Source organism: Rhineura floridana, chromosome 4 (assembly GCF_030035675.1).
Source record: "Rhineura floridana isolate rRhiFlo1 chromosome 4, rRhiFlo1.hap2, whole genome shotgun sequence".
In the NCBI taxonomy this organism is placed as follows: Eukaryota; Metazoa; Chordata; class Lepidosauria; order Squamata; family Rhineuridae; genus Rhineura; species Rhineura floridana.
The window spans coordinates 206,212,130-206,235,701 of record NC_084483.1 but is presented as its reverse complement, the minus strand read 5'-3'; the positions used below and the strand labels follow the sequence as shown (position 1 = coordinate 206,235,701).

The 23,572-nt window shown below is 45.7% G+C and overlaps 1 protein-coding gene across 2 annotated transcripts in view; it reads right to left on the bottom strand.

The window, feature by feature from the left end:
• Positions 1-23,572, bottom strand: part of INTS9 (integrator complex subunit 9) — a 90,028-nt gene that overhangs the window by 37,891 nt on the left and 28,565 nt on the right. For both annotated transcript variants that reach the window (XM_061626502.1, XM_061626501.1), the window contains exons 8-9: positions 22,115-22,249; positions 15,092-15,203 (exon numbers count right to left, since the gene is read on the bottom strand). In XM_061626502.1, coding sequence (XP_061482486.1) covers positions 15,092-15,203; positions 22,115-22,249 — 247 coding nt within the window. The remainder of the gene's footprint in view (positions 1-15,091; positions 15,204-22,114; positions 22,250-23,572) is intronic.

Below are 23,572 nucleotides of genomic sequence, written 5' to 3'. Positions count from 1 at the left end.
GGAAAAGGATTTCACCTGGGGCGGATTTCTCTCTCTCTCGCAAGGATCTATTGGATAGGAGGGCATACAGAACTGCAATTGCTACCTACAGCACTGAGTTAGGAAGATAACCTGTCAGATTGTCTCAGTCCGAGAGAGTGTGAATGAATCTGAACCGGACCCAGATTTTGCAGGGTCTGTGGGTAGATCCACACCATATGTGTAAATCACATCCAACATATATTTAAAGCACATGATCTCCCTCATGTAATCCTGGGAACTGTGGTTTCCTCCTCACAGAGCTACAACTTCCCAGCACCCTTAACAAACTACAGTTCCCACAATTCTTTGGGAAAAGTCATGTGCTTTAAATGTATGGTGTCTAACCCGACTCTCTGGCTTCAGAACATTTCACAATATTTTAGCCGCCAATTTTTGCTGGTAAAAAAAAAAAAAAGGAGCTTCTAGACTAGAGTGAAAAGGAACAACACCAGAACGCCAGCTCCATTTTGGCTTCTGTCCTAAGCCCCGATGTCTGGGCCAGGCGTGATGAAATCAGCCATGTAGGAAATGTTTCATGCCTAGTCGGGAAGGGCCGTAGCTCAGTGGTAGCGCATCTGCTTTGCATGAAGAAGGTCCCAGGTTCAATCCCTGACATCTCCAGGTAGGGCTGGGAAAGATTCCATGCCTGAATGAAACTCTGGAGGGATGCTGCTGGCCAGTGCAGACATTACTGAGTGAGATGGGCCAATAGTCTGAATGTGTATATGGCAGCTTCCAATACTGATTTATTTATTGCATTTATACACATAGCTGAAGCTCTCTGGGCGGTTTAAAACAGTTATTCCCATGTGTGTACGTAGGAGCATCATCACATTTGACAATCCCCACACAGTTTCCATGTAAGAATGGTAAGAAGTGAAGCTGTGCGTCTCATATGCACCGGGCCTGTCTCAAATGTAGTTGCGCTCTGTTCCTGAAGAGGGCAGAAGAGCACCAGTAAGTGAAAGATTTTGCCTGCAAGAAAAAAGAAAACCACGCCAGAGGAAGTAAGGTGGACAAGACGAGATTTTGGTAGCTGTTATTGGCCTCTTACAGGGGTGTAGTCCTCAGGGGGTCTTAGACCTCTTACTTTTTTTGGGAGCAGGGTCCCTATGTCTCCAGCATCCTACGAGCCAATCAGCATGAAAGGAGTGTTAGCCACTGAGAAGGGTCTTCTAACATGCTTCCTTGTCCTTTCCTGCTGATTGGAGTGAAAGGAAATGAGTCAGCCACTGAGAAGACTCTTCTCAGTAGCTCTCTCCCCTTTCATGCTTATTGGCTACTAGGGATGTCTGTTGTGGGAAAAGGCATCAACAAGGATCTCATTGTCAACCCAGCAGTAAAAAAGGGGGAGTGGGCGTGGCTTTGGTGATCATGAAGGGACCCTGCAGTTCTGAATGCGTCTCTACACTACTGGCCTAGCAACAGAAGCACCACGCTAGCAAGTGAAGTAGGAAGCATCTCATGCAAGAGTAGGATTGCCAGGTCTTGGGGGGGGGATTTATACTTAACTAGACATGGAGGCAGATCCTGGGAACTCTGGAGGGTAAGTCCCCAGAAAACACTTTGTTCCTCTACGGTAGGAGTAGCCAAACTGGTGACCTCCAAGATGTCGTTGCACTACAACTCCCAGTATCCCTGAAGATCAGCCATGCTGGGTGCAGCTGATGGGAGTTGGAGTCCACCAACACTGGGTGGGCATCACCTGGACTATCCTTGCTCAATGATGTCCAACTACAACATGTGCTTACAGGGCCCTTTCCAACAAACAATACCATCCAGAGATGGGTAGCAAAACTCACACACAATCCAGAGTACAACTGTGCCACAACTAGAGACCAGGAAATAGTCTGCATGTAAAGCATGTACTATACAGAGTATACAACTCAAGAAAGTAAGCCAAGTCCCATTGTATGCATTATGCAGCACAAACATACTCTCTCAAGGAGCTTCAGCATTGGAAATGTGTTCCAAGGAATTAAGCATGTAGGAAACTTTATTCTTAGTTTCTCATCAAACACACACACTTCTTGAACAGGACCCAGATATGCACTGAAAATAACACTCTTCTTTCAACAGAAGGATGGGTGAGAAAGCTGTGGAGGAGGGCACTTATGTATAAGCCAGGCTGACATTATAAAAGGATCCAGGAAGGTTCAAAAGCCATGAAAATTGGTATTCAGCTATGATACTGGAACAGAACAATTATGAAAATGTAGTATTGGTTATTATAGACTATATTAAGGGTGGGGAATCTCCAGCCTGCAGGCCTAATTAGGCCTGCCAGGGGTCTAAATTTGGCTCATGAGGCAGTTTTCTCCAAACTACGGCCACCTGTCGCACATCTTATGTATGTGATGTGAAGTGTGGGGCAGGTCATGATGCACCTAAAAAGAAACAAAGTGAGCTCCTGATTTGTTCCTTTGCAAGCAGGGCTTGCTGATCGGGACTGACAGCAAGCCCCACTGCAATCAGCCATTCCAGGGAGTTCCCTATTGGGAAGTCGCTAGTGTAGCCAAGAAGGCATAGCACTGTGCAACTGTCAAGAGCTTGCAAAGGCACTTTAATAGCGTTAAACTTTATATATTCAAACTATGTACCTGCAATCCCTATCCAGTTGTTATCTATGGTCTTTAATAAGATAACATACTATGCATATCATGTAGTATCTCTCTGTGTTTAAATAATTTCTAGATAAAAATACAAATAATAATAGGACCCAGCTGTGCTCCACCCACATATACACAGAAGAGATTACTGCTAAATCCCCCACCCCCCAAAATCAGGCTACTACCACCTGCTGGCTGGTTGATGACTGAGCAGTGCTCCTCTCTGCCGTGCACCAGGCAGGGCTAGGAGTGGTGAGGGTCTCTAAGAGCGAAGCAGAGCCACTTCTCCTCCTCCTGTGAGGCGCCACTTGCCACCGTCAAAGAGCAAGTGGATTCTCTTTGCCGACTACTGACCTCCACTGTAGGGCTGCTGGTGGTCCACCAAACTGGGCTCTTCCCCCTCACTGCTCCAATCACAGCGGGGCGGCAACGGCCATTTAAACTTTGCGTGTGCATGCTGGTGCCAAGTAACAACACCCCCTCCCTAATGCACGTGTACTTCCAGGCTTCTCCCTGTCCATCAGAGACTCATGCACAACGCAGGTTTGCATGAACGTTTTTCAAAAAGCCTGAGATCACTTGGCTGCCAAGGTAGAGGCTCAGGCTCTGGTTTGGGTGGCTCACCACACGGGTGGACCCAGACACAGAGCGAGGGTTCCCTGGTTCTAGGCCTAGTGATGGCTCCTGACAATACCAAACTGCACCAATTGGCCCAGTCCCATAACCTTGTTTAGTTAAAACCATGCGTTGTGGGACTGGGACCATAACCTGTTTGATATAAGAAACAGGACTACATATTGTTCCTATTTCATTTAAACCAAACAGGTTATAACCTTAGTCTGCCCCCAACCAGCCCTGCACCTGCTTGCCTTTTGGCTTATACAACCAGTCCAGAGGAATGGCCCTGCTGTTGTCTCCTTCCTCCTCAGTCCCAGTGTTGCCCTTGTAGAAGAGAGGAGGATGGGAACAGAGCTAGAATCAGCCATTCTGGTTCTAGCTCTGCCGGCCATTGGCTCTGGCTCCACCTACCAGTCCCAATGGGCACCAGCCACCACTGTTGCAGCTTACGATTGGCGGAGGATGTTCAAATTCATACTCCCTCATATTCGGAGTCCAGAGGTTGGCTTCCACAAGGATCGGGGGCCACCTCGATTGCTGTGCTTTGGAACTCCCTGCCACTGCAACTCCCAAGCTGTGTGCTGGGGCTTTGTCCCTTTTGTCAAGCAAACTGTGGCACTTTTGTGGCCAGACGCCTTTGGTTGCTAGTTCTTATACTTTGAACTTGCTGCTGCTGCTGCGCCTGCTTTTCTGTTATTTATTGGAGTTTTTCTTCGAAATAATCTTGTTTTGACTGTAGTATTAATTTCACTGTTGTTCTTGTTATTTATTACTTGCCTTCCACATATGCTCCAAGGCAATGTACAAAATAAGAACAGCTAAAAAACAGTTACAAACAGCACAAGCACACACAAAAATAAACAGCAGATATTTTTAAAACAATACAACTGTGGCAGAGTCCAATTTATCCAGCTGGGAAAGCTTGTCAGAGCAAAAATGTCTGTAAATGTAAATTCATGGGAAATGCTGGTCAGTTTATTATAAGAACATAAGAAGAGCCTGCTGGATCAGGCCAGTGGCCCATCTAGTCCAACATCCTGTTCTCACAGTGGCCAACCAGTTGCCCATTATGGGAAGCCCACAAGCAGGACCCGAGTGCAAGAGCACTCGCCCCTCCTGCATTTTCTAACAACTTGTATTTGGAATCATGCTGTCATGAACCTGTAATGGTCATGAGTTATTAAAAATCTAATAACAATACTTTGGCTCCAGTAAGGGACTCTGAGAGACGGTTACAGTTAGAAAAAGACAAGCCTTTGCCAATTTGCAAATTTGAGTTTCACTTCCCAGCTGAAGATCGTTAGAGAAGCCTTAACAAGCTGCACCTGTTTATCTTTGCTGATTAGCAAGTGCCTGGTACCCAAGGTCATCCTTGGCCTGTACAGTTGGAAAAACACAGTTGGGAGGGGGGCCTGAAGGCGCGAAAATGTGAGAAACATCGAGAAGAAAGTTACATCAGCCAATTCCTGATTGGTCAATTAATTTTGGACCGTTAGGATCCTTTCCCCTTAAGTATAGGGCTAGAGACCCATAGCCTTTGTTCTCTGTTCTCTGCCTATGCTGACTGGCACCAGAGTTCCAAACCTTTCTGCCTTATGGTTCCAAGGGTTGCTTATGGGAAGGCAACCTATGTCTGGTTCCATTGCTTTATGTTGAACATCCATCTCTCTTAGGAGAGATGCCACGCAACCAACTACCTCGTGTGAAAGTAGTTAGGTGAGTTAGTTTGTTATTTTCTTGTTGTGTGTATGAATTCTCTTGTAAGAACCTAAACCCCTGTTGGGTGAATGGTCTTAAAGGATTACTTGCTGCTATATGATATGTGCACTTATATTTCTTAATAAAGCTACTTCTATTTAACCTGGTGTGTTCAATTGAGAGAGGGGATGGTTCTGGATTCCGTACCTTGACCAATCTCAGTCACTAACTACCAAAGAAGGTTAAGAAGTTAAAGGCTTGGATTTTAAGTGTTAAACCAGAGGTGCCTGGCAAGGAGTGTAACTGTGACTCTTGCCTTTTAGGACCTTGGTTTTATATATCTTCTGGGCTCAGAGATCCCCTGGCTCTGAGTGGACCAGTACACAGGGGTGGTGGCAGCCTACCTTCTACCTTGCAGGGTTGTTGTGAGCGTACACAGCCTTGGCAAGGGTGAAGTGATAGCTTTTTGGTTCCAGTCTCATTTCCCTAAGGGTGGGGGTCTGAGTCTGATGCATGAACCCAGTACCTTGAGGGTCCGGGGGTCATGACATGGCTGGCAGCGGTGAGGATCGAAGCCATTCCTGCTCTTAAGTGAACACGCTGTGTGAGATAAGTGCATTGCAGCAAGTTGTAAATTTGACAGAGACTTCTGACACAACCGTTTGTTACTTTGGGTAGTAAGGTCAGTGCATAATGTCGCAAAAGATAAAAACCAGATCTCAAAAGAACGGAGCCGAGGATGTGCACCTGGCAGACAATGCGTTGCCTAGTCAGCTTGTTCAGCTGGAGGAAGGCGCTGCTGCTCTGTCGTTTATACCTCAGCCTTCTGCGGATGACAAGGAGATCGTGTTTAAGCAAACTGAGGAAAGTGAGGAGGACAGTGAAGATGAGGAGGAAGAAGATTCTGATGGGGAAGAGCTGCCTAGAAGTATGCAGCGTTACCTAGCCAAGCAAATGAAGCTGTTGTCCCTACAGTTCAAGGCTATGAAGGAGGATCGCCGGAGTAGGGAAAGTTTTGCTCGTGAGCTGCAACAACCGCGAGGAGGAAGACCAGACCTCCATAAAAAATATTTTCCGACCTTTCGTGAGACAGATGACATCTTTACCTTTTTTCAAGTTTTTGCTCACTCTTGTAGAGACCAAGGTGTGCTTAAAAAGTACTGGATGAGTGCTGTACGCATTAACGCTGAAGGCGAATTGAGAGAATTGTTGAACTCTCTGCCAGTGGAGTATGCAGATAATTTTGATTATTTCTATGCTCTGGCCAGGTCCCACTTTGCTTTAACAGCAGAGGACTGTTTTCGACGTTTAGAGGCAGATCAAAAGAAGCCTCGGGAAAGCTTCTCAGCTTTTTCTGCGCGGATGGGCAGGAATGTGGAGCGCTGGGCAGACACGGCTGAAGCTGCAACTCGAGGGGAGGTTTTAGATCTGTTTGCTAAAGAACTGTTTTACAGACGTCTCCCTCGAGACCTGATGGCTCTGGTTAGCGACCAGCAGCCCCGTTCGCTGGCTGAAGCAGGCGTGCTAGCAGATCGTATGTTTAAAAAGAGAGCTGGAGAAAAGTTTACTCTGTTTCGGAAACCTGAGAACGTTCCTGTGAAACCGCCCGGGCGAGAGATTTCAGGTATGCAGAAACCATGGCAACCACCGAGGGAAGTGAAGGGAGGGCACGGCTACTTCAAAGTACCTTCTGCCCTGACAGAGGCTACATTACAAAAGAAACCTCTTGTAGAAATAACTTGCTTTAAATGTGGAAAAATCGGCCATAAGGCTAATTCCTGTTCTGAAACCTTGCCTAAGCCCAATCCTGCTGGGAGGAAGAATCCAAGGGTTGCTCCAGTTGGGCGTGTAAGAGACTTAGCGTCACCTGGAGCGGAACCCCCTGAACTTTCTTCTTGGTCGTCAGCAGAGGAGAATGAAGGAGCAGAATCGGATTTTGTATTTTCTGCCCCAAATTCACAAGACTGTCCTGAAACTCCTCGTGGACCGGTAGTCAAAGCCCTGTCGGTGAGTGTTGTACAAAATATACCCGGGGGCAGAGAGGGAAAAGAAAAGGATAGTTTGCTGCCAGGGAGAAACTATCCAGAACCTCTTTCATCGGAATGTAAGGAATGGGTTCAAACGCAGTTTTCAGAACCCATATATGTCAATTGTGTTCAGATCATGGGAAGGGTAGATTCGGGAGCTGAGATTACCAGTATTGCTGAACACCTAGTTAAGCCAGAGCAATATGTCCCAGACTTACAAGTGACTGTCACAGCGTATGGACCCAGGACAGTGCAAGCTCGTGTAGCTGAGCTGCCGCTTTCGTACAAGAATTGGACTGGGCGCCATAGAGTTCTAGTTCATTCAACCAACAGTTTATGGGACGTTTTGATAGGAGCAGATCTGCTTTTCCTGCACCATAAAGAGACTGAACGTAGAGCGGAGAGGGATGCTCTTGCTAGGTCTCAAGTTTTGTTAGATACTTTGAAATGTAGTGGGAGAGAAGCCAAGGCTTCGAAGGAGTGGGCCGTGCGCTTGCCTGAGCCACGGGAAAGAAGTTCGCCTTTGCAGCCCAGAGGAGGGGGGCTGATGGAATGCAAAGTGCCGCCTGTTGGCTCTCAAGAAATTAAGACAGCTCTATTAAAGAAGGGAAGCCTCCAAGTTGTAAAAGCAAAACGGAAGCCAATTCGGCTGTTTTGTTACAAGCTGAGAAATCTGATTCTCTTAATGGACATTTAATTATGGCTTGTGCTCAGGTGTGTGAATTTGTAGAGGATTCTTTGGACTTGGTTACAGAAAGTCAACAAGCAGGGGGGATAACTGAAATTACCCTACCTGAAGGTTTGACTCAGGAGCAACGAAATCAATTAGTCCAAATCCTGACTGACTTTAAACCTATGTTTTCCAGTAAGCCTGGAAGAACTGATTTGGCTATTCATTCTATTAACACCGGGAATCATCCCCCTATGCAAGCTTCTCCGTATCGAGTTACAGGGCAGAATGCAGAAGTAGTAGAGAGGGAAGTTCAAGCTATGTTGGAAATGGGAGTTATTGAACCCTCTACCAGTCCCTGGTCCTCCCCTATTGTGCTAGTGGCTAAACGAGAAGCTAATGAAGTGCGTTTCTGTGTGGATTACAGGAAGCTGAACCAGATTTCCCAAGTGGATCCGTATCCTTTGCCTAGGATGGATCATTTAATAGAAAGGCTGGGAGCAGCAAAATACATCACTACACTGGATTTAACCAAGGGATATTGGCAAGTGCCTCTAGATGGGGACGCTGCTGTGAAATCTGCTTTTGTCACGCATATGGGCTTGTTCCAGTTCAAGGTTCTCCCATTCGGACTTCGAAACGCTCCAGCAACGTTCATGAGGCTTATTAATTCTGTGATTAATGGCCTAGGTGAATTTTCTTGCGCGTATCTGGACGATATAGCCATTTTTAGCCCTGACTGGAAGTCGCATTTGAATCACTTGAGAATTGTTTTACAGAGACTGCAGGCCGCTGGACTAACCATCAAAGCGCAGAAATGTCAATTTGGGTTGGGGGAAGTTGTGTACCTTGGCCACAGGGTGGGGCAGGATCGTGTAAAACCCCTGGAGGCTAAGATCGAAGCTATTCAAAATTGGCCTGTCCCTAGGACTAAGAAACAAGTTCAGTCTTTTTTGGGGTTAGCAGGCTATTACAGAAAATTCCCCCCACATTTTAGCAGTGTTGCTACCCCCCTAACTGAACTGTGCAAAAAGACTATGCCAATGCATGTCATTTGGACTGATAAATGTCAAAGTGCTTTTGATGCTTTAAAGACTATGTTGGTAAACTATCCTGTTTTGAAAGCCCCTGATTTTTCAAGCCCTTTTGTAGTTCAGACGGATGCCTCTAACTTTGGGCTTGGAGCTGCTTTGCTCCAGGAAGATGCCGCTGGAGATTTGCACCCTATTGCATACATTAGTAAGAAATTGCTTCCAAGAGAGCGCAATTTGGCTACCATTGAAAAGGAGTGTCTTGCTTTGGTTTGGGCTCTTGACAAGTTACGCCCGTACCTATGGGGACATCATTTTAATTGCAGACAGACCATTCCCCTTTGCGTTGGTTGAACAGGATGAAAAACTCCAACCAAAAATTGTTACGTTGGAGTCTGGCCCTTCAAGATTTTGATTTTTCAATCCAGTTCATAAAAGGGCGCGATAATGTAGTAGCTGATGCTCTATCTCGCTTATCTGTTCCAGTTGACTGAAATTTGATTCATGCCTATTTTACTGACTGATTTCCCAGCTCTGATGACCTCTGGACTGTTTTTAGACCTTGTTTTACTCTTTTACGCTTTTAACATGTTTTATGGACTTTTATAGGATTTTATGGCTCATGACCTTTTTTGAACCTGGACCAGCTTTTGGATTACCCCATTTTATATTTTTATCTCTTTATTTTTTAATAAAGTCTTCTTTTTTCGGGTGTTTAGGGGTCCCTTAATTTTTTGTTGTTGTTGTTATTTTGTAACTTTGAATATATCTAGAAGGCATAAGTCAAGAAGTAGCTCACTTGCTTAAAATGTATTAACTTTTTTTTTTTATATATATACTGTATATAGTGCAATGTTGATATATTGATGGAATTTTTGATTGTTCCCTTATCCCTGGTTGCTGTGGCGATGACGCAGAACTATCCAGAGTTCTGACATCATCTTCCCGAAAAGGGGCGTGTCATGAACCTGTAATGGTCATGAGTTATTAAAAATCTAATAACAATACTTTGGCTCCAGTAAGGGACTCTGAGAGACGGTTACAGTTAGAAAAAGACAAGCCTTTGCCAATTTGCAAATTTGAGTTTCACTTCCCAGCTGAAGATCGTTGAGAAGCCTTAACAAGCTGCACCTGTTTATCTTTGCTGATTAGCAAGTGCCTGGTACCCAAGGTCATCCTTGGCCTGTACAGTTGGAAAAACACAGTTGGGAGGGGGGCCTGAAGGCACGAAAATGTGAGAAACATCGAGAAGAAAGTTACATCAGCCAATTCCTGATTGGTCAATTAATTTTGGACCGTTAGGATCCTTTCCCCTTAAGTATAGGGCTAGAGACCCATAGCCTTTGTTCTCTGTTCTCTGCCTATGCTGACTGGCACCAGAGTTCCAAACCTTTCTGCCTTATGGTTCCAAGGGTTGCTTATGGGAAGGCAACCTATGTCTGGTTCCATTGCTTTATGTTGAACATCCATCTCTCTTAGGAGAGATGCCACGCAACCAACTACCTCGTGTGAAAGTAGTTAGGTGAGTTAGTTTGTTATTTTCTTGTTGTGTGTATGAATTCTCTTGTAAGAACCTAAACCCCTGTTGGGTGAATGGTCTTAAAGGATTACTTGCTGCTATATGATATGTGCACTTATATTTCTTAATAAAGCTACTTCTATTTAACCTGGTGTGTTCAATTGAGAGAGGGGATGGTTCTGGATTCCGTACCTTGACCAATCTCAGTCACTAACTACCAAAGAAGGTTAAGAAGTTAAAGGCTTGGATTTTAAGTGTTAAACCAGAGGTGCCTGGCAAGGAGTGTAACTGTGACTCTTGCCTTTTAGGACCTTGGTTTTATATATCTTCTGGGCTCAGAGATCCCCTGGCTCTGAGTGGACCAGTACACAGGGGTGGTGGCAGCCTACCTTCTACCTTGCAGGGTTGTTGTGAGCGTACACAGCCTTGGCAAGGGTGAAGTGATAGCTTTTTGGTTCCAGTCTCATTTCCCTAAGGGTGGGGGTCTGAGTCTGATGCATGAACCCAGTACCTTGAGGGTCCGGGGGTCATGACACATGCTGCCTCCAAATATGGATCTTTGCCAAAGGCCACAACAAGCACCAGAGAACGCAATTACAATATGCAAATAGGAACAAGGTCCAAAATAAAAACAATTACTGAAATCAAAGTCATAGTTTAAATTGAAGAAATCCAATTTAGGCCAGAACAACCTTGGACAGGAGAAATACATTAAAAGGGGGAAAAAGACAGAACATGCGCATACATAATATCTGTCTGATAAAAAAATCCAGGATCACAATCCAACATAGACCTAACAGCGCTTAAAGTTGTCGAAATTAACAGCCTTAAATGCACTTAACTCTGTAATGGATTGCAGTTTTAAAAAAAAGTAAGTTATTTAAAAAAAAGTTCCACCAAATAAATCTAGGCCTTGGTGTTATTTTAGGAAAGAGAAGCAATCCCTCACCCTGCTCTTCCAAACACAAACCTTTGCATTTCAATCCAAATGTTATTTCTGGGGATATATAATCATAGAATCGTGGAGTTGGAAGGGGCCTATAAGGCCATCAAGTCCAACCCCCTGCTCAATGCAGGAATCCAAATCAAAGCATTCCCAACAGATGGCTGTCCAGCTGCCTCTTGAACGCCTCCAGTGTCGGAGAGCCCACTACCCCTCTAAGTAATTGGTTCCATTGTCAGTTAGGAAGTTTTTCCTGATGTTCAGTTGAAATCTGGCTTCCTGTAACTTGAGCCCATTATTCCGTGTCCTGCACTCTGGGATGATCGAGAAGAGATCCTGGCCCTCCTCTGTTTTGCAACCCTTCATGTACTTGAAGAGTGCTATCGTATCTCCCCTCAGTCTTCTCTTCTCAAGGCTAAACATAAGAACATAAGAAGAGCCTGCTGGATCAGGCCAGTGGCCCATCAAGTCCAGCATCCTGTTCTCACAGTGGCCAACCAGGTGCCTGGGGGAAGCCCGCAAGCAGGACCCGAGTGCAAGAACACTCTCCCCTCCTGAGGCTTCCGGCAACTGGTTTTCAGAAGCATGCTGCCTCTGACTAGGGTGGCACAGCACAGCCATCACGGCTAGTAGCCATTGATAGCCCTGTCCTCCATGAATTTGTCTAATCTTCTTTTAAAGCCATCCAAGCTGGTGGCCATTACTGCATCTTGTGGGAGCAAATTCCATAGTTTAACTATGCGCTGAGTAAAGAAGTACTTCCTTTTGTCTGTCCTGAATCTTCCAACATTCAGCTTCTTTGAATGTCCACAAGTTCTAGTACTATGAGAGAGGGAGAAGAACTTTTCTCTATCCACTTTCTCAATGCCATGCATAATTTTATACACTTCTATCATGTCTCCTCTGACCCGCCTTTTCTCTAAATTAAAAAGCCCCAAATGCTGCAACCTTTCCTCGTAAGGGAGTTGCTCCATCCCCTTGATCATTCTGGTTGCCCTCTTCTGAACCTTTTCCAACTCTAGAATATCCTTTTTGAGATGAGGCGACCAGAACTGTACACAGTATTCCAAATGCGGCCGCACTATAGATTTATACAACGGCGTTATGATATCGGCTGTTTTATTTTCAATACCTTTCCTAATTATCGCTAGCATGGAATTTGCCTTTTTCACAGCTGCCGCACACTGGGTCAACATTTTCATCGTGCTGTCCACTACAACCCCGAGGTCTCTCTCCTGGTTGGTCACCGCCAGTTCAGACCCCATGAGCGTATATGTGAAATTAAGATTTTTTGCTCCAATATGCATAATTTTACACTTGTTGTTATTGAATTGCATTTGCCATTTTTCTGCCCATTCACTCAGTTTGGAGAGGTCTTTTTGGAGCTCTTCGCAATCCCTTTTTGTTTTAACAACCCTGAACAATTTAGTGTCGTCAGCAAACTTGGCCACTTCACTGCTCACTCCTAATTCTAGGTCATTAATGAACAAGTTGAAAAGTACAGGTCCCAATACCGATCCTTGAGGGACTCCACTTTCTACAGCCCTCCATTGGGAGAACTGTCCGTTTATTCCTACTCTGCCCAGGTCTTCCAGTCTCTCCTCATAGGGCTTGGTTTCCAGTCCCGATCATCCTTGTTGCCCTCCTCTGAATCCGTTCCAGTTTGTCTGCATCCATCTTGAAGTGCGGAGACCAGAACTGGACGCAGTACTCAAGATGAGGCCTAACCAGTGCTGAATATCCAGGTTTCATAATCAGGCTAACAGTTTTCTACCGCCCAAATCACAGGAGATAGGGGGACTAGAGCAACGGCAACTAAAAACAAAAAACCAAACTCTAAAACAAGCCATCATGACACATTCTTATTAAAATTTGCTCTAGCACTAAAGCTTTCCCCATCTCAGTGGCTTCCTCTCTCTGAGACCCTCGCTAGATGTGGAAGGCCTACAAACCTGGTCACCACAGCAATCACGTCTCCTCTCTTGGCAACCACCTTTTCCTTCTCCTCTGACTTCACTCTGTGGTTGAGAGCCTGGATGGTGTAGTGGTTAGAATGTTGGACTGGGAGCCAGGACAGCAGGGTTCAAATCCCCGCTTGGCCATGAAGCAAACTGGGTGGTCTTGGGCCAGTCACTGCCTCTCAGCCTAACCTACCTCACAGGGTTGTTGCGAGAGTGAAATTGGAAGGGGGAGAACCGTGTTCGTATGCCACCTTGAACACGTTGGAGGAAAGGCGGGATATAAATGTAATAATAAAATAAATAAATTCAGATGTACTCAGCCCCCCTGAAATGCAGCACCAAGTCAAAAGCAAGACCCTTCTCCTCTCCCAAGCTCTGAACTTGTGGGGAGATGGGGGTCAGTCTCTGACTCCCACTGCACCTTAAAGGCATTCCACAGAGCGAAGTCAGAGGGAAGACCAGCCCCGTCCCCGAGAACTGTGGAGGAGGGTCAGGATCAGTGGCACCTTCCACAATTTTACTCACTGCACTCGCCATGGCGAGTAGGCTGCTCTCCCTCTGAATAGTGAGACAAGTTCCAGCTTTCCTCCCAACCTTGGAGCTGCAGAGATAGGTGAGGGACACCCCGGCTGTTGGACGGCAATCCCTGCACCTCCCCTTCTCCAAGGTTGGGAGAAAGGCCGTTTGCTTGTTAGATTGCCAAGATGTCCCAGCTGCCCATAGAGAAACTGGAAGGCCTACCAACTGGAAGTCCTTACTCTGGAGGACAGCGTGCAATGACAAAACTGTACGAAACTGAGGGAAGGTGGGTTCTCCTGCTCTGTCAGAAGCAGCATGTCTCTGAACGCCAGTTGCTGGGGACGGCAGGAGAGGAGAGTGCTCTGTATGGGAACAGGATGCCGGACTAGGTGGGCCCCCTTTTGGCCTGACCCACTAGGGCTCTTCTGTCCTTAGGAGTCTTCCTTCATGCCTGCGTTGCTGAAGCGCCCAGAGTGCCTCAGTCACTGAGGACCAAAGCAACAAGCCCCCTTCTCCCACTTCCCTTTCCAGAATGGGTGGAGTTTCCTTAGCTTTGCAAAGGGGAAACCAGCACGCCTCAGCCACCCTTAGGGACAGAGGAGGCTGCCTTGCACAGAGTCAGACCCATTGGCTCATCTAGTTCTGCACTGTCTACCCTGACTAGCATTGGGTTTCAGGCAGGGGTCTTTCCTAGCCCTGCGACACAAGGGTTCAAACCTGGAACCTTCCGCAGGCAAAACATGGGCTCTGCCCCTGAACATTTGTGCTTTAAGCTTGGAGCTAGAAAAAGGAGCCCAGAATTGACACTAACCTCATGAGAAAGGGTCAGGGTCTTGGCAACTACAGTTTTTGGCTTAGCTACCGAGGCCAGCAGCAGACATATATAATTAGCTGTATACTAAGGCCAGGCCAAGTGTGTTGATCGCTGCCATTGCCTCTGGATTTCACAGGCTGTTGGGTCATCAGGTATAGCAAGAAAAAGAGGACAGATGTCGGCGGCTTTCAAGAAACAGGAGGACGGATTTTAACAAAGTGTGTGTGAAAATTTTAAACTGGCTGAGAGGCAACAGGAAGTGGTGTGGCTGGCAACTGGGGATTCGGCTCAGAGCCTTGTCAAAAGAGAAAGCGCTGGCAACAGAGTCGCCCACTTAGCGAACCAACAAGAGCAGGCAATTCAATCTAATTATGCCGGTTCCATTCCAAAACTGGTTTTTCCCCCCCTTCCAAAAGGTACAACTTGCATCTCTCAAAAGCACTTACTGTATTAATGAGAGGCAAAGGCACATCATAAAAAATCTCAGCTGCTAGTTTTATGCCAGGGAGAGAGCAAGTGAGTGAGCGAGCGAGTCAAGCAGTTACTTCGGTTCCAGGAATCTCAGGCCAATTTCCCACATGGGGTTATGAGTCAGATTATAAAGCAAGCAAGAGCAGATCTGTTTTCCTCACGCCAACAACACAGCCACCTCCCAACCTACCAAGGTTACTGCAGAATTCGCCCACCATGCCGTCAGGATTGGCGGTGGGAATCTGGGTGAGTCCGGTCAGGATGAGGACATCGCTGTTCTTAAGAGATGCTTGGTCCATGGGCTGAAAGACAAGGTTTGAGAGGCAAAACTTTTTATTTATTTATTAGTTGCATAATTAAAAAAAATAGCCTCTAGGTAACTTACAAACAGAATAAAAACACAGAGGTAAAAAAACAGCAATTATCCATCCACTGAGAACATAAGGCAAGCTCCACTGGATCCAGCCAGTGGCACATCTAGTCCAGCATCCTGGTCTCACAGTGGCCAAGCAGATGCTTCAACAGGAAGCCCGCAAGCAGGACCTGAGCCCCCAAACACTCTTCCCTCCTGCTGTTTCCAGTATCTGGGATTCAGAAGTACACTGCCTCCAACTGTGGAGGTAGCACATAGCATCAGGCTTAGTAGCCAGTGATACCTTCTATGAATTTGTCTAATCCTTGTGGGAGCAAATTCCATTAACTATGAAATCAGATCCAGTTGGGCCACCGCTACATCTTGTGGGACCAAGTGTCATTGTTTAACTGTGGAATCACATCAACAACATAAGAAAGCTGCTGGATCGGGCCACGGATCCATCTAGTTCAGTGCCGTATTCTAACAGCAACAGGAAAAACATCAGCAGCATATGGGCCATGATAACTCATCGCAGTTCATCAAATGCCTGGGAAAAGACAAAGGTCTTGACTTGGTGCCAAAACATGTTAAAATTCGCTGCAAGGTGGGCCTCACTAGAGAGATTATTCTATAGTCAGGGGGCCACAACTGAAAAGGCCCTCCCCTGTGCTACCATCCTCTGGACTTCTCTCGGAGGCAGCCAAAGAAAGACTTTAGATGATGACCTTCAGGCCTGGGGAGGTTCATGCTATTTTTTGTAAACCACTTAGAGGTTCTGTTTACATTCAGGTGGTATATAAATTTTGTTAAATAAAAAATAAATAAATGTTGGGAGAGGTGTTCCATCAGGCATTCGGGCCCTGAGCTATATAGGGCTTTGCAGGTTAAAACTAGCACTTTAGGAAATTTTAACCCCATCCATCATCATTGTTGACCGAGTGCAGGTTACAAACATATAAAAACGATACAATACATATCACAAAAGGAGCAGATAAAAACAATTAACATTAAAATTCATAAAAGCAACACAGGCTGCGGATGGTTCCATCAGAACATAAGAGCCCGGCTGCTGGATAAGGCCAATGGCCAATCTAGTCCAGTATCCTGTTCTCACAGTGGCCAATCAGATGGCCTAAAGGGAAGCCTACAATTAGGATCTGAGTTCAGGGCTAGCACCAGGCTGCAGCGGATGTTTAAATTCACTCCAGAAACCCTGTCAATCGCATACTCATGGGCATAGGCTTCTTAGTGTCTGCCTTGTAATTAAAGGCCTTTTCCCCTGGAAATCTGTCTAGTTTTTAAGAAGACCCTCCTCTGGGAGAATCCACCACCAGAGATTAGATACATGATGACTGGAGAGACAGCCTTTTTGGTGGTGACACCCTGTCTGCAAAATCCCTCCCCACGGAGCTTCACAAGGCCTGAACATGAGGGGTAAGGTCAGGACCTTTTTTATCCTTTATGGTATTTAATTGAGCAGCCTGTGTTCTTGCTCTTTGCAATCTTATCTGACCTATTTCATTTTGTTTTTTGACTGTCCCTTCTACCACTATCATTTTGTTTTTGTCCGTTAACCAACGCGTTTTTAATTGCTTTGTTTCTTGTAAGCCATTTGGACATTTTTAAATAGAAAAAGATAAAATGTTTGAAAATAAAAAAGCAGTCCATTTCCATCCATCCCCCTTTCCTCAATGCCACACCTGAGCCCTTCTCCAGGCTTCCCCTCTGAGGGAGGCTCATAGGGTGTGACAAGGGAGAGGGCCTTTTCAGTTGTGGCTGCCCATCTGTGGAATGCTCTTCCCCATCGAGGTCTGCCTGGCACCTTTGCTGACATCTTTCCTGTGCCAGGTAAAGACCTCTCCCCCCCCCCCAGGCTGTTGATAGACTGAGGTGATGATATGTTGTTATCAGTGTGCTGCCAAAGCTTCTGGGGGCCGTTGTGCGGATTTCTTTCTTTTTTTTAGTGTAATGTATTTATGTTTATAAATGTGTTGCAAATTGTTTGGAGACCTTTAGGTAGCAAGTCTAATACATAACAACAGTTGGGTAGGAATATGGCAGTCCTACTCTTGGTATGGGTGGGTCCAGAGAGCCACACAGCACCAAAATTGCCACAATTCACAAAAGCTCCAGTGCCTCCCTACAGTCTTCCAAAGTAAAAATGAGGAGCAGATTATGGCCCCCTGAACCTCTCAACAGTTTGCGGCCAGCCTATCTGAGCGTGCAGGTGCCATCTTCATGACCAACCCCAAGAAAATCCGTTGGCAGCCTTCCTCAACCTAGTGCCCTCCAGAAGTTCTGGACAACAGCTCTCATCAGCCATGGGATTTCAGCAGAGCTCACATCCAGGTAGGCATAAGGACTTCAGCCTTAGTTGGTCCTTGTAAAGGTATTAGCCTGATATTGTGCCTCCATATCAGTGATGCTGAACAACAAAGCACTTCTCGGACGTAGTGCGCTGCCCACCTGTCAATCACCTGATGCCGCCATGACAGCAGGTGGTCTGTTTTTGCCCATGGAGGCGATCAACTGATTGTTGGGGCTTGCAAAGTGCTGTGTGCAGGGCTTTGCGGGTGCCGCCAATCACCTCACTGGAGGTTATTGTGAGCCCCCCCTTAGTTCAGATGTCTCTTTACTGCTCCACACCTGACGTCATATATGGCTGAAATGGACTTGCAAGGCAAACAGGAAGGCTTGTGCTTGATCGAGCAGGGCTCTACTTGTGTCGGGTTTAGAGGGAAGCCTCAGTAGAAGTGAAACCCATTAAGTCCTTTTGTTCAGTGAAATTGGATGCCCTAACCATTTTAAGAACACTTTGCCCAGATTCCAATCCACAGCATGGGGGTGGGGTGGGGGAAAACCAACTCTTGGCTCAGAAAGCAAAGTTTCACTTTGGGGGTGGGGAAAGGGGGGGCAGCACAGAAGGATGGCCAAAGTCTTTCAAAGTATCCTCTGTACAGCGACCTTGCGAATCAATGCAAGCCCTCCCCGACTCAATGGAAGATGAAATTATGACTATTGAATACTGCATAATCATTACATATATTTCCCACAGGCAGATTCAATATTACTTTTACTGTCTGATTGGCATTTTCAGATGACAAGCATTTCATTATTTTTTTTGCAAGCTCATTTGAAGGTGCCCCCGCGCCCATTCACTACACGCCACAGCTTCCCTAGCCTTGCCTCGCATTTAAGCTTCTTCCTGTGCTTACCTTCCGCCGCTGGGATGGAGTCAAGAAGAGCGAAGAGCGAGCTTGCAAGGTGATGGACGTTCTGGCTTGTAAGGCTTTTAGAAAGGACTAGACCCATTTTGTGGTGGTGGAGACATTTGTCAACCTTCATAAGCCAGGATAGCTCAAGTGAGCCTCCATGTAGAGAGGCAGTGTATCTTGGAACGCCAGCTGCTTGAGAGGAGGGGCAGATGAAACAGGAAGCGGCCTTATACCCAATGGGCCCTTATACCCAAATGGGCTCCTCCAGTGGGGAAACAGGCCCAGGGGCCCAAATGCGGCCCTCTAAGTCTATCTGGCCCTTGGGACTCTATACAGACCCTCTGTATCCACTCCCAGGTCATACCCCCTACTGGCTCTGCTTCCCATCTTCCCTGAGTGTTTTTGCAAGGCTAGAATGTGTCCTCGAACTTTGACAATGCCCCTTGCTTGCTGGGATGGAAGACAGAGATGATGGTGCCAGTGTGCGTAGAAACTGGCCTACTCTAACACAGGTAAAACTCACATTCATTGCTCCACCCATGTATGCCTCTGGCCCCACCCAGCACTGGCATGCGGCCCCTGGAAAGTTGCCCAGAAGGCAATGAGGCCCCCGGGCTGAAAAAAGGTTTCCTAATCCTGTTCTAGATCGATACAGTCTGCTTCGGCGTTCCAGAACCTGGTGCCCTCCAGTTGTCGTTTGACTACAACTCCCATCATCCCTGACCATTAGTCATGCTGGCTGAGGCCCCAGCAATATCTGGAAGGCACCAGGTGGCAGGACAGTGGTCTATACTGACTGGTAGTGGCTCCTTAGGGGTCTTTGCCAGCCCTCTTGGACATGTTGAGGATTGAACCTGGGACCTTTCACATACAACGCATATACTCTGAGAGTGACTCAGTGCTCTTCTCCATGGAAGGCTGTTGTCTTTATTCCTGGTTTGCAGCCCCTTTGGAAGCTTCTGCTTGTCCGCTGTTGGAAACATGATGTCAGACTAGATGGACCTTTGGTCTTACCGGAACCTTGCTTGGTCTTCTTAGGAAGTTCAACTCCAGAGGAAATCCAACAGGGGAACACCTTTATTAGGACCAGCTATGGATCCAGTCCTATTACACCCATGGAAGGAAGTCCCATTGAACTCAGGTGGATTTACTTCACAACAACATAGCAAGCAAGCTTTTAAGTTACCCAGAGCTCTTTTTCAGGCTGGATCTTAAGCGAAAAACTGTGAGCGGTGGGAGACAAAGCAGGGCATGATGTCACAGGTACAGGCCAGTGGGTGTCCGTGACTGCCACACAGCTCTTGCCTTATCAACACATGTGTCAGGGGAGGCATGGAGAGTGTTTCAGAAATGCTATTTCCTTTGGATCTCTCTACGAAAGCTGAGTAAGAACAGCTCATTGACTCACCGCACAATAAAATAATCATTTAGAAAGGCCTTTTGATGGCCCCAACCCTCCAACTTCAGCTTAATGGGATTTCTTACTAAAGCTGAGCTGAAATGGGGTGGTGGTGATGATATTTCATGAGGGGAAATGCCCTGCTTCCATTTGAAGCGATAGGGGCCTCCAAATATGTGCATTCATTTAGAGTGAGGGCAGATAGCTTAGAAAGTTGGCTTTGCGAGATCATCATGTGGCAAAATCTCATTGGCTATTTGATGTCATTGGAAGCCTATTCAGAATGAAGGCAATCCTTCTTGCCTTCACTCTATTTTGGCTTTGAGGTGGTATCATGTAATCTGATTGGCTATGTGATGATGTGACATCACTATGCTGTCCATCTGATCCCCAATTAGCTGGGAACCAACCCCAAAAGGAGGGTTGTGGTGCTGATGCTGCTGACCAGAAAAAGATCCAGCTGCAAACAGCTGGAAGAAGGGAAGGAAAGAGGAGAGGTGCCGAAATGTTTTGCTTCCCTCCACCCTGAACTACACTTTTTGCCCTGAAAAAAAAAAATCAAGGGCAAAAAATCAGCATAACCCTATTCCTTATTGCATAGTCTGCAGGAGGATGGATTCTAGCTCAGAGCTCTGTAGGATGTCCTATTGCCTGCTTTTCTCATCAATCCTCCAAACATGTAGCCACCTTTCCACACAGAAAAAAAAAATATGGATCTTGTGAGAATTAATTTACTGGAAATTACATCTATAGCACTATGAAGAGTTTGCCCTTAGACAAGCAGGGTGGATGAGTTGTCAGCCAGTTAAGCCATCATCCCTTCAGGAAAAGATAATTCAATTCATAGATGCAGCCTGGAAACTGTCTTCAAATATTACGGAGTGAATTATACTGCATTTAAATAATAAATAAAAGAAAGCCCAGAGAATCTATGGGCTTTACAGAGGTTTAAAACAGGAGAGGTAATAATATTGATAAGACTGGGCCTTTATTAATAAGCAACAGGATTCGTTTTTTAGACGCTAAGCCTACGAAGGAGGGCTTGTCTTTCTTTTTCATATTCTGTAAAAAGCTTTGCTTTTAAAAGGGCTACACTGAGTAATATTAAATATGCATCTAAGCCTGCAGATGTCTTAATTGTTTTACTGTTTGTGTCTTTGCCACAGAGCAGGACAGAAATTATTATTAATTATTATTATTATTATTATTAACAACAACAACAACAACAACAACAACAACAACAACAAATATCATCGCTCAAGACTGGATCCTAAGAGCCAAAAGCGGAATTCTCTTTGCAGAACGGACTTTTTCACCACACCCAAACCCACCCAATGCCACAGACCTCTGCACCTCCTGAAAAGCTGATCTGGAAGATGGTGGGGTTCTTGGGAACAGCATTGTGTACTGCGCTGACGGCTGCAGTTAAAGGGGGAAGGGGCGGAATTTACACATACATAAGCGCTTTCTGTTTGCCCAAGGCAGCTTAGAACGTACAAAGGACTTCACATACATTATTTCAGTAAGTCTCACCAAGAGCCCTATAAGAAAAAAAGGACATTGCAGAGCTGGAAAAGGTTCAGAAAAGGACAACCACAACGATCAAGGGGAGGGTGCAACTCCCCTATGAGGAAAGGTTACAATGTTTTTACTGTATTTTTATGGTTTCTACTGTATGTTGTTGCAAACTGCTTTGAATTTTTTTAAATGAAATAGCGGTATACAAATATATATATTTTCATTTAAACGTTTGGGGCTTCTCAGTGTAGAGGAAAGGCAAGTAAGCCTGAGGGTGTGTGTGAGGAAGGCACTATAGAGGTGTATAGAATCATGCATGTGGTGTGAAGAAAGTGGACAGAGAAAAGTTTTTCTCCGTCTCTTATAACACTAGAACTCGTGGACATCCAACGAAGCTGAATGTTGGAAGATTCAGGACAGACAAAGGGTTTCTTCACGCAGCGTATAGTTAAACTAAGGAATTCGCTCCCACAGCAGTCAGTGATGGCCACCAAATTGGACAGCTTCAAAAGAGGATTAGACAACCCTTCCCCGCGACTTCTGAGTCTGGGCAACTTCATCACAAACGTGTGGAGCCCCAGTGCATGCAAAGAGCTTTGCCCTACACTTGGGAGAAAATGAGAAACTGTGAAATTACACCCACATAGCGCGTGCATTGCTTTAGGGAAGGAGACCGTCACCCTTTTTTGGAAGTCAAAGGTTCTGAGTTCCAGGAGGATATTGTACCTGCGGGTGTGTCGTGAGGAGCGAGGATCCAGAGACGTAGGAAACCTTTTCGTAATGGGACTGTATGATCCAGTTGGAGCTGCCGAGAGCGTATCCGGAGCTCAGAGGAGAAACCTGAACTGCCCCAAAAAGCTCCTGTTGGGAAGTGGGGTGGGGTGGGGTGGGGAGAGGAAAAACAAACACATTGCAGAAGATATTCCTGGTGCATAATTTTATTTTACTTATTTGAGATTTTTTGCCCACCCTTCACCATCAGGTCCCAGGGCAAGTTACAATCATATATCATTAAAACCCAGTAAAACAAATCAAATGATGTATGTCAAAAAAGAGAGGTGGTCCCACAAAAATCACAGAAAGGCCAGTGGGGTAAAAAGGTGCATCTTTAGCAAACAATGGCAATGATCTAATGAGGATGCCCAATGCACCTCTGTTGGGACGGAGTCACACAGTTTAGGGGCTGTCACAGAGAAAGCCCTCTCCTGGTCCAAGAGGACCCCTCTGCTGATCTTGAACACCCATGAGTGTCTCTAGGGATGGAGGTGTTCTCAGATATTTGTGGCCTAAGTTGTTCAGGGCTTTAAAAACCAATGTGATGAATTGTACACCTCTGACGGCTAAATAGACCCTCCATGTTCAGAGGCAGTGGGCCACAGCTTCAACAAGCATGTTTGAAACTGCTTCTCCTTTCCACAATTGGCTCATTATTTGTATTGTATTTAACTCACTGATTCTGTCTCATTTTCCAGGGCAACTTGCAATAGCCTTGGCCAACCTGGTGCTCTCTAGATGTTTTAGACTACAACTCCCATCATGGGCATGGGTGCCCTGGCTGGAGCTGATGGGAGTTGTAGTCCAAACATCTAGAGAGCATCAGGTTGGCCAAGGCTGACTTAGAACATCATTAAGACAATGATACTAAAACTAGTTAAGTAAAAGCAAACAAGCATAAATTGTTTTAGAACAGAACAAAAACTAGATTAGATACAATTAGCAACACCTTTAAAGACAAGCTTTGAAAACAACAGCAGTAGTGCAAAAATATAATCACGGGGTACTGGACTCTTTGGTAACCTCATATAAATAATAGTACCTTCAGCTGGCAGCTAAATGCCACCCAAGAGTGAACATACAAGGAGCCATAACCAAAAAGGCCCTGTCCTTGGTTGCTGCTCATCTTACCCCAAGAGGTGAAGACACTCTGAAGAAGATACCAATAGTCAGACAGGCAGGTTCCTATTCCACCAAATTTTAATGCACAGGAGGCATTCAAGGGAAATTAGTAACTGTCCTTTGCTTTGATTATTCTCACACTGGGCGGTATTGCTTGTTTTTATTTATTGGGCCCTGTTTTTAATAATTGCTATATTTGATGTATTATTGAATTTTGTACTTTGACAGAAACTGCCCCGAGATCACGCTGAAGGGATGAAGAGCAGTCTACAAATGTGAGACAATAAA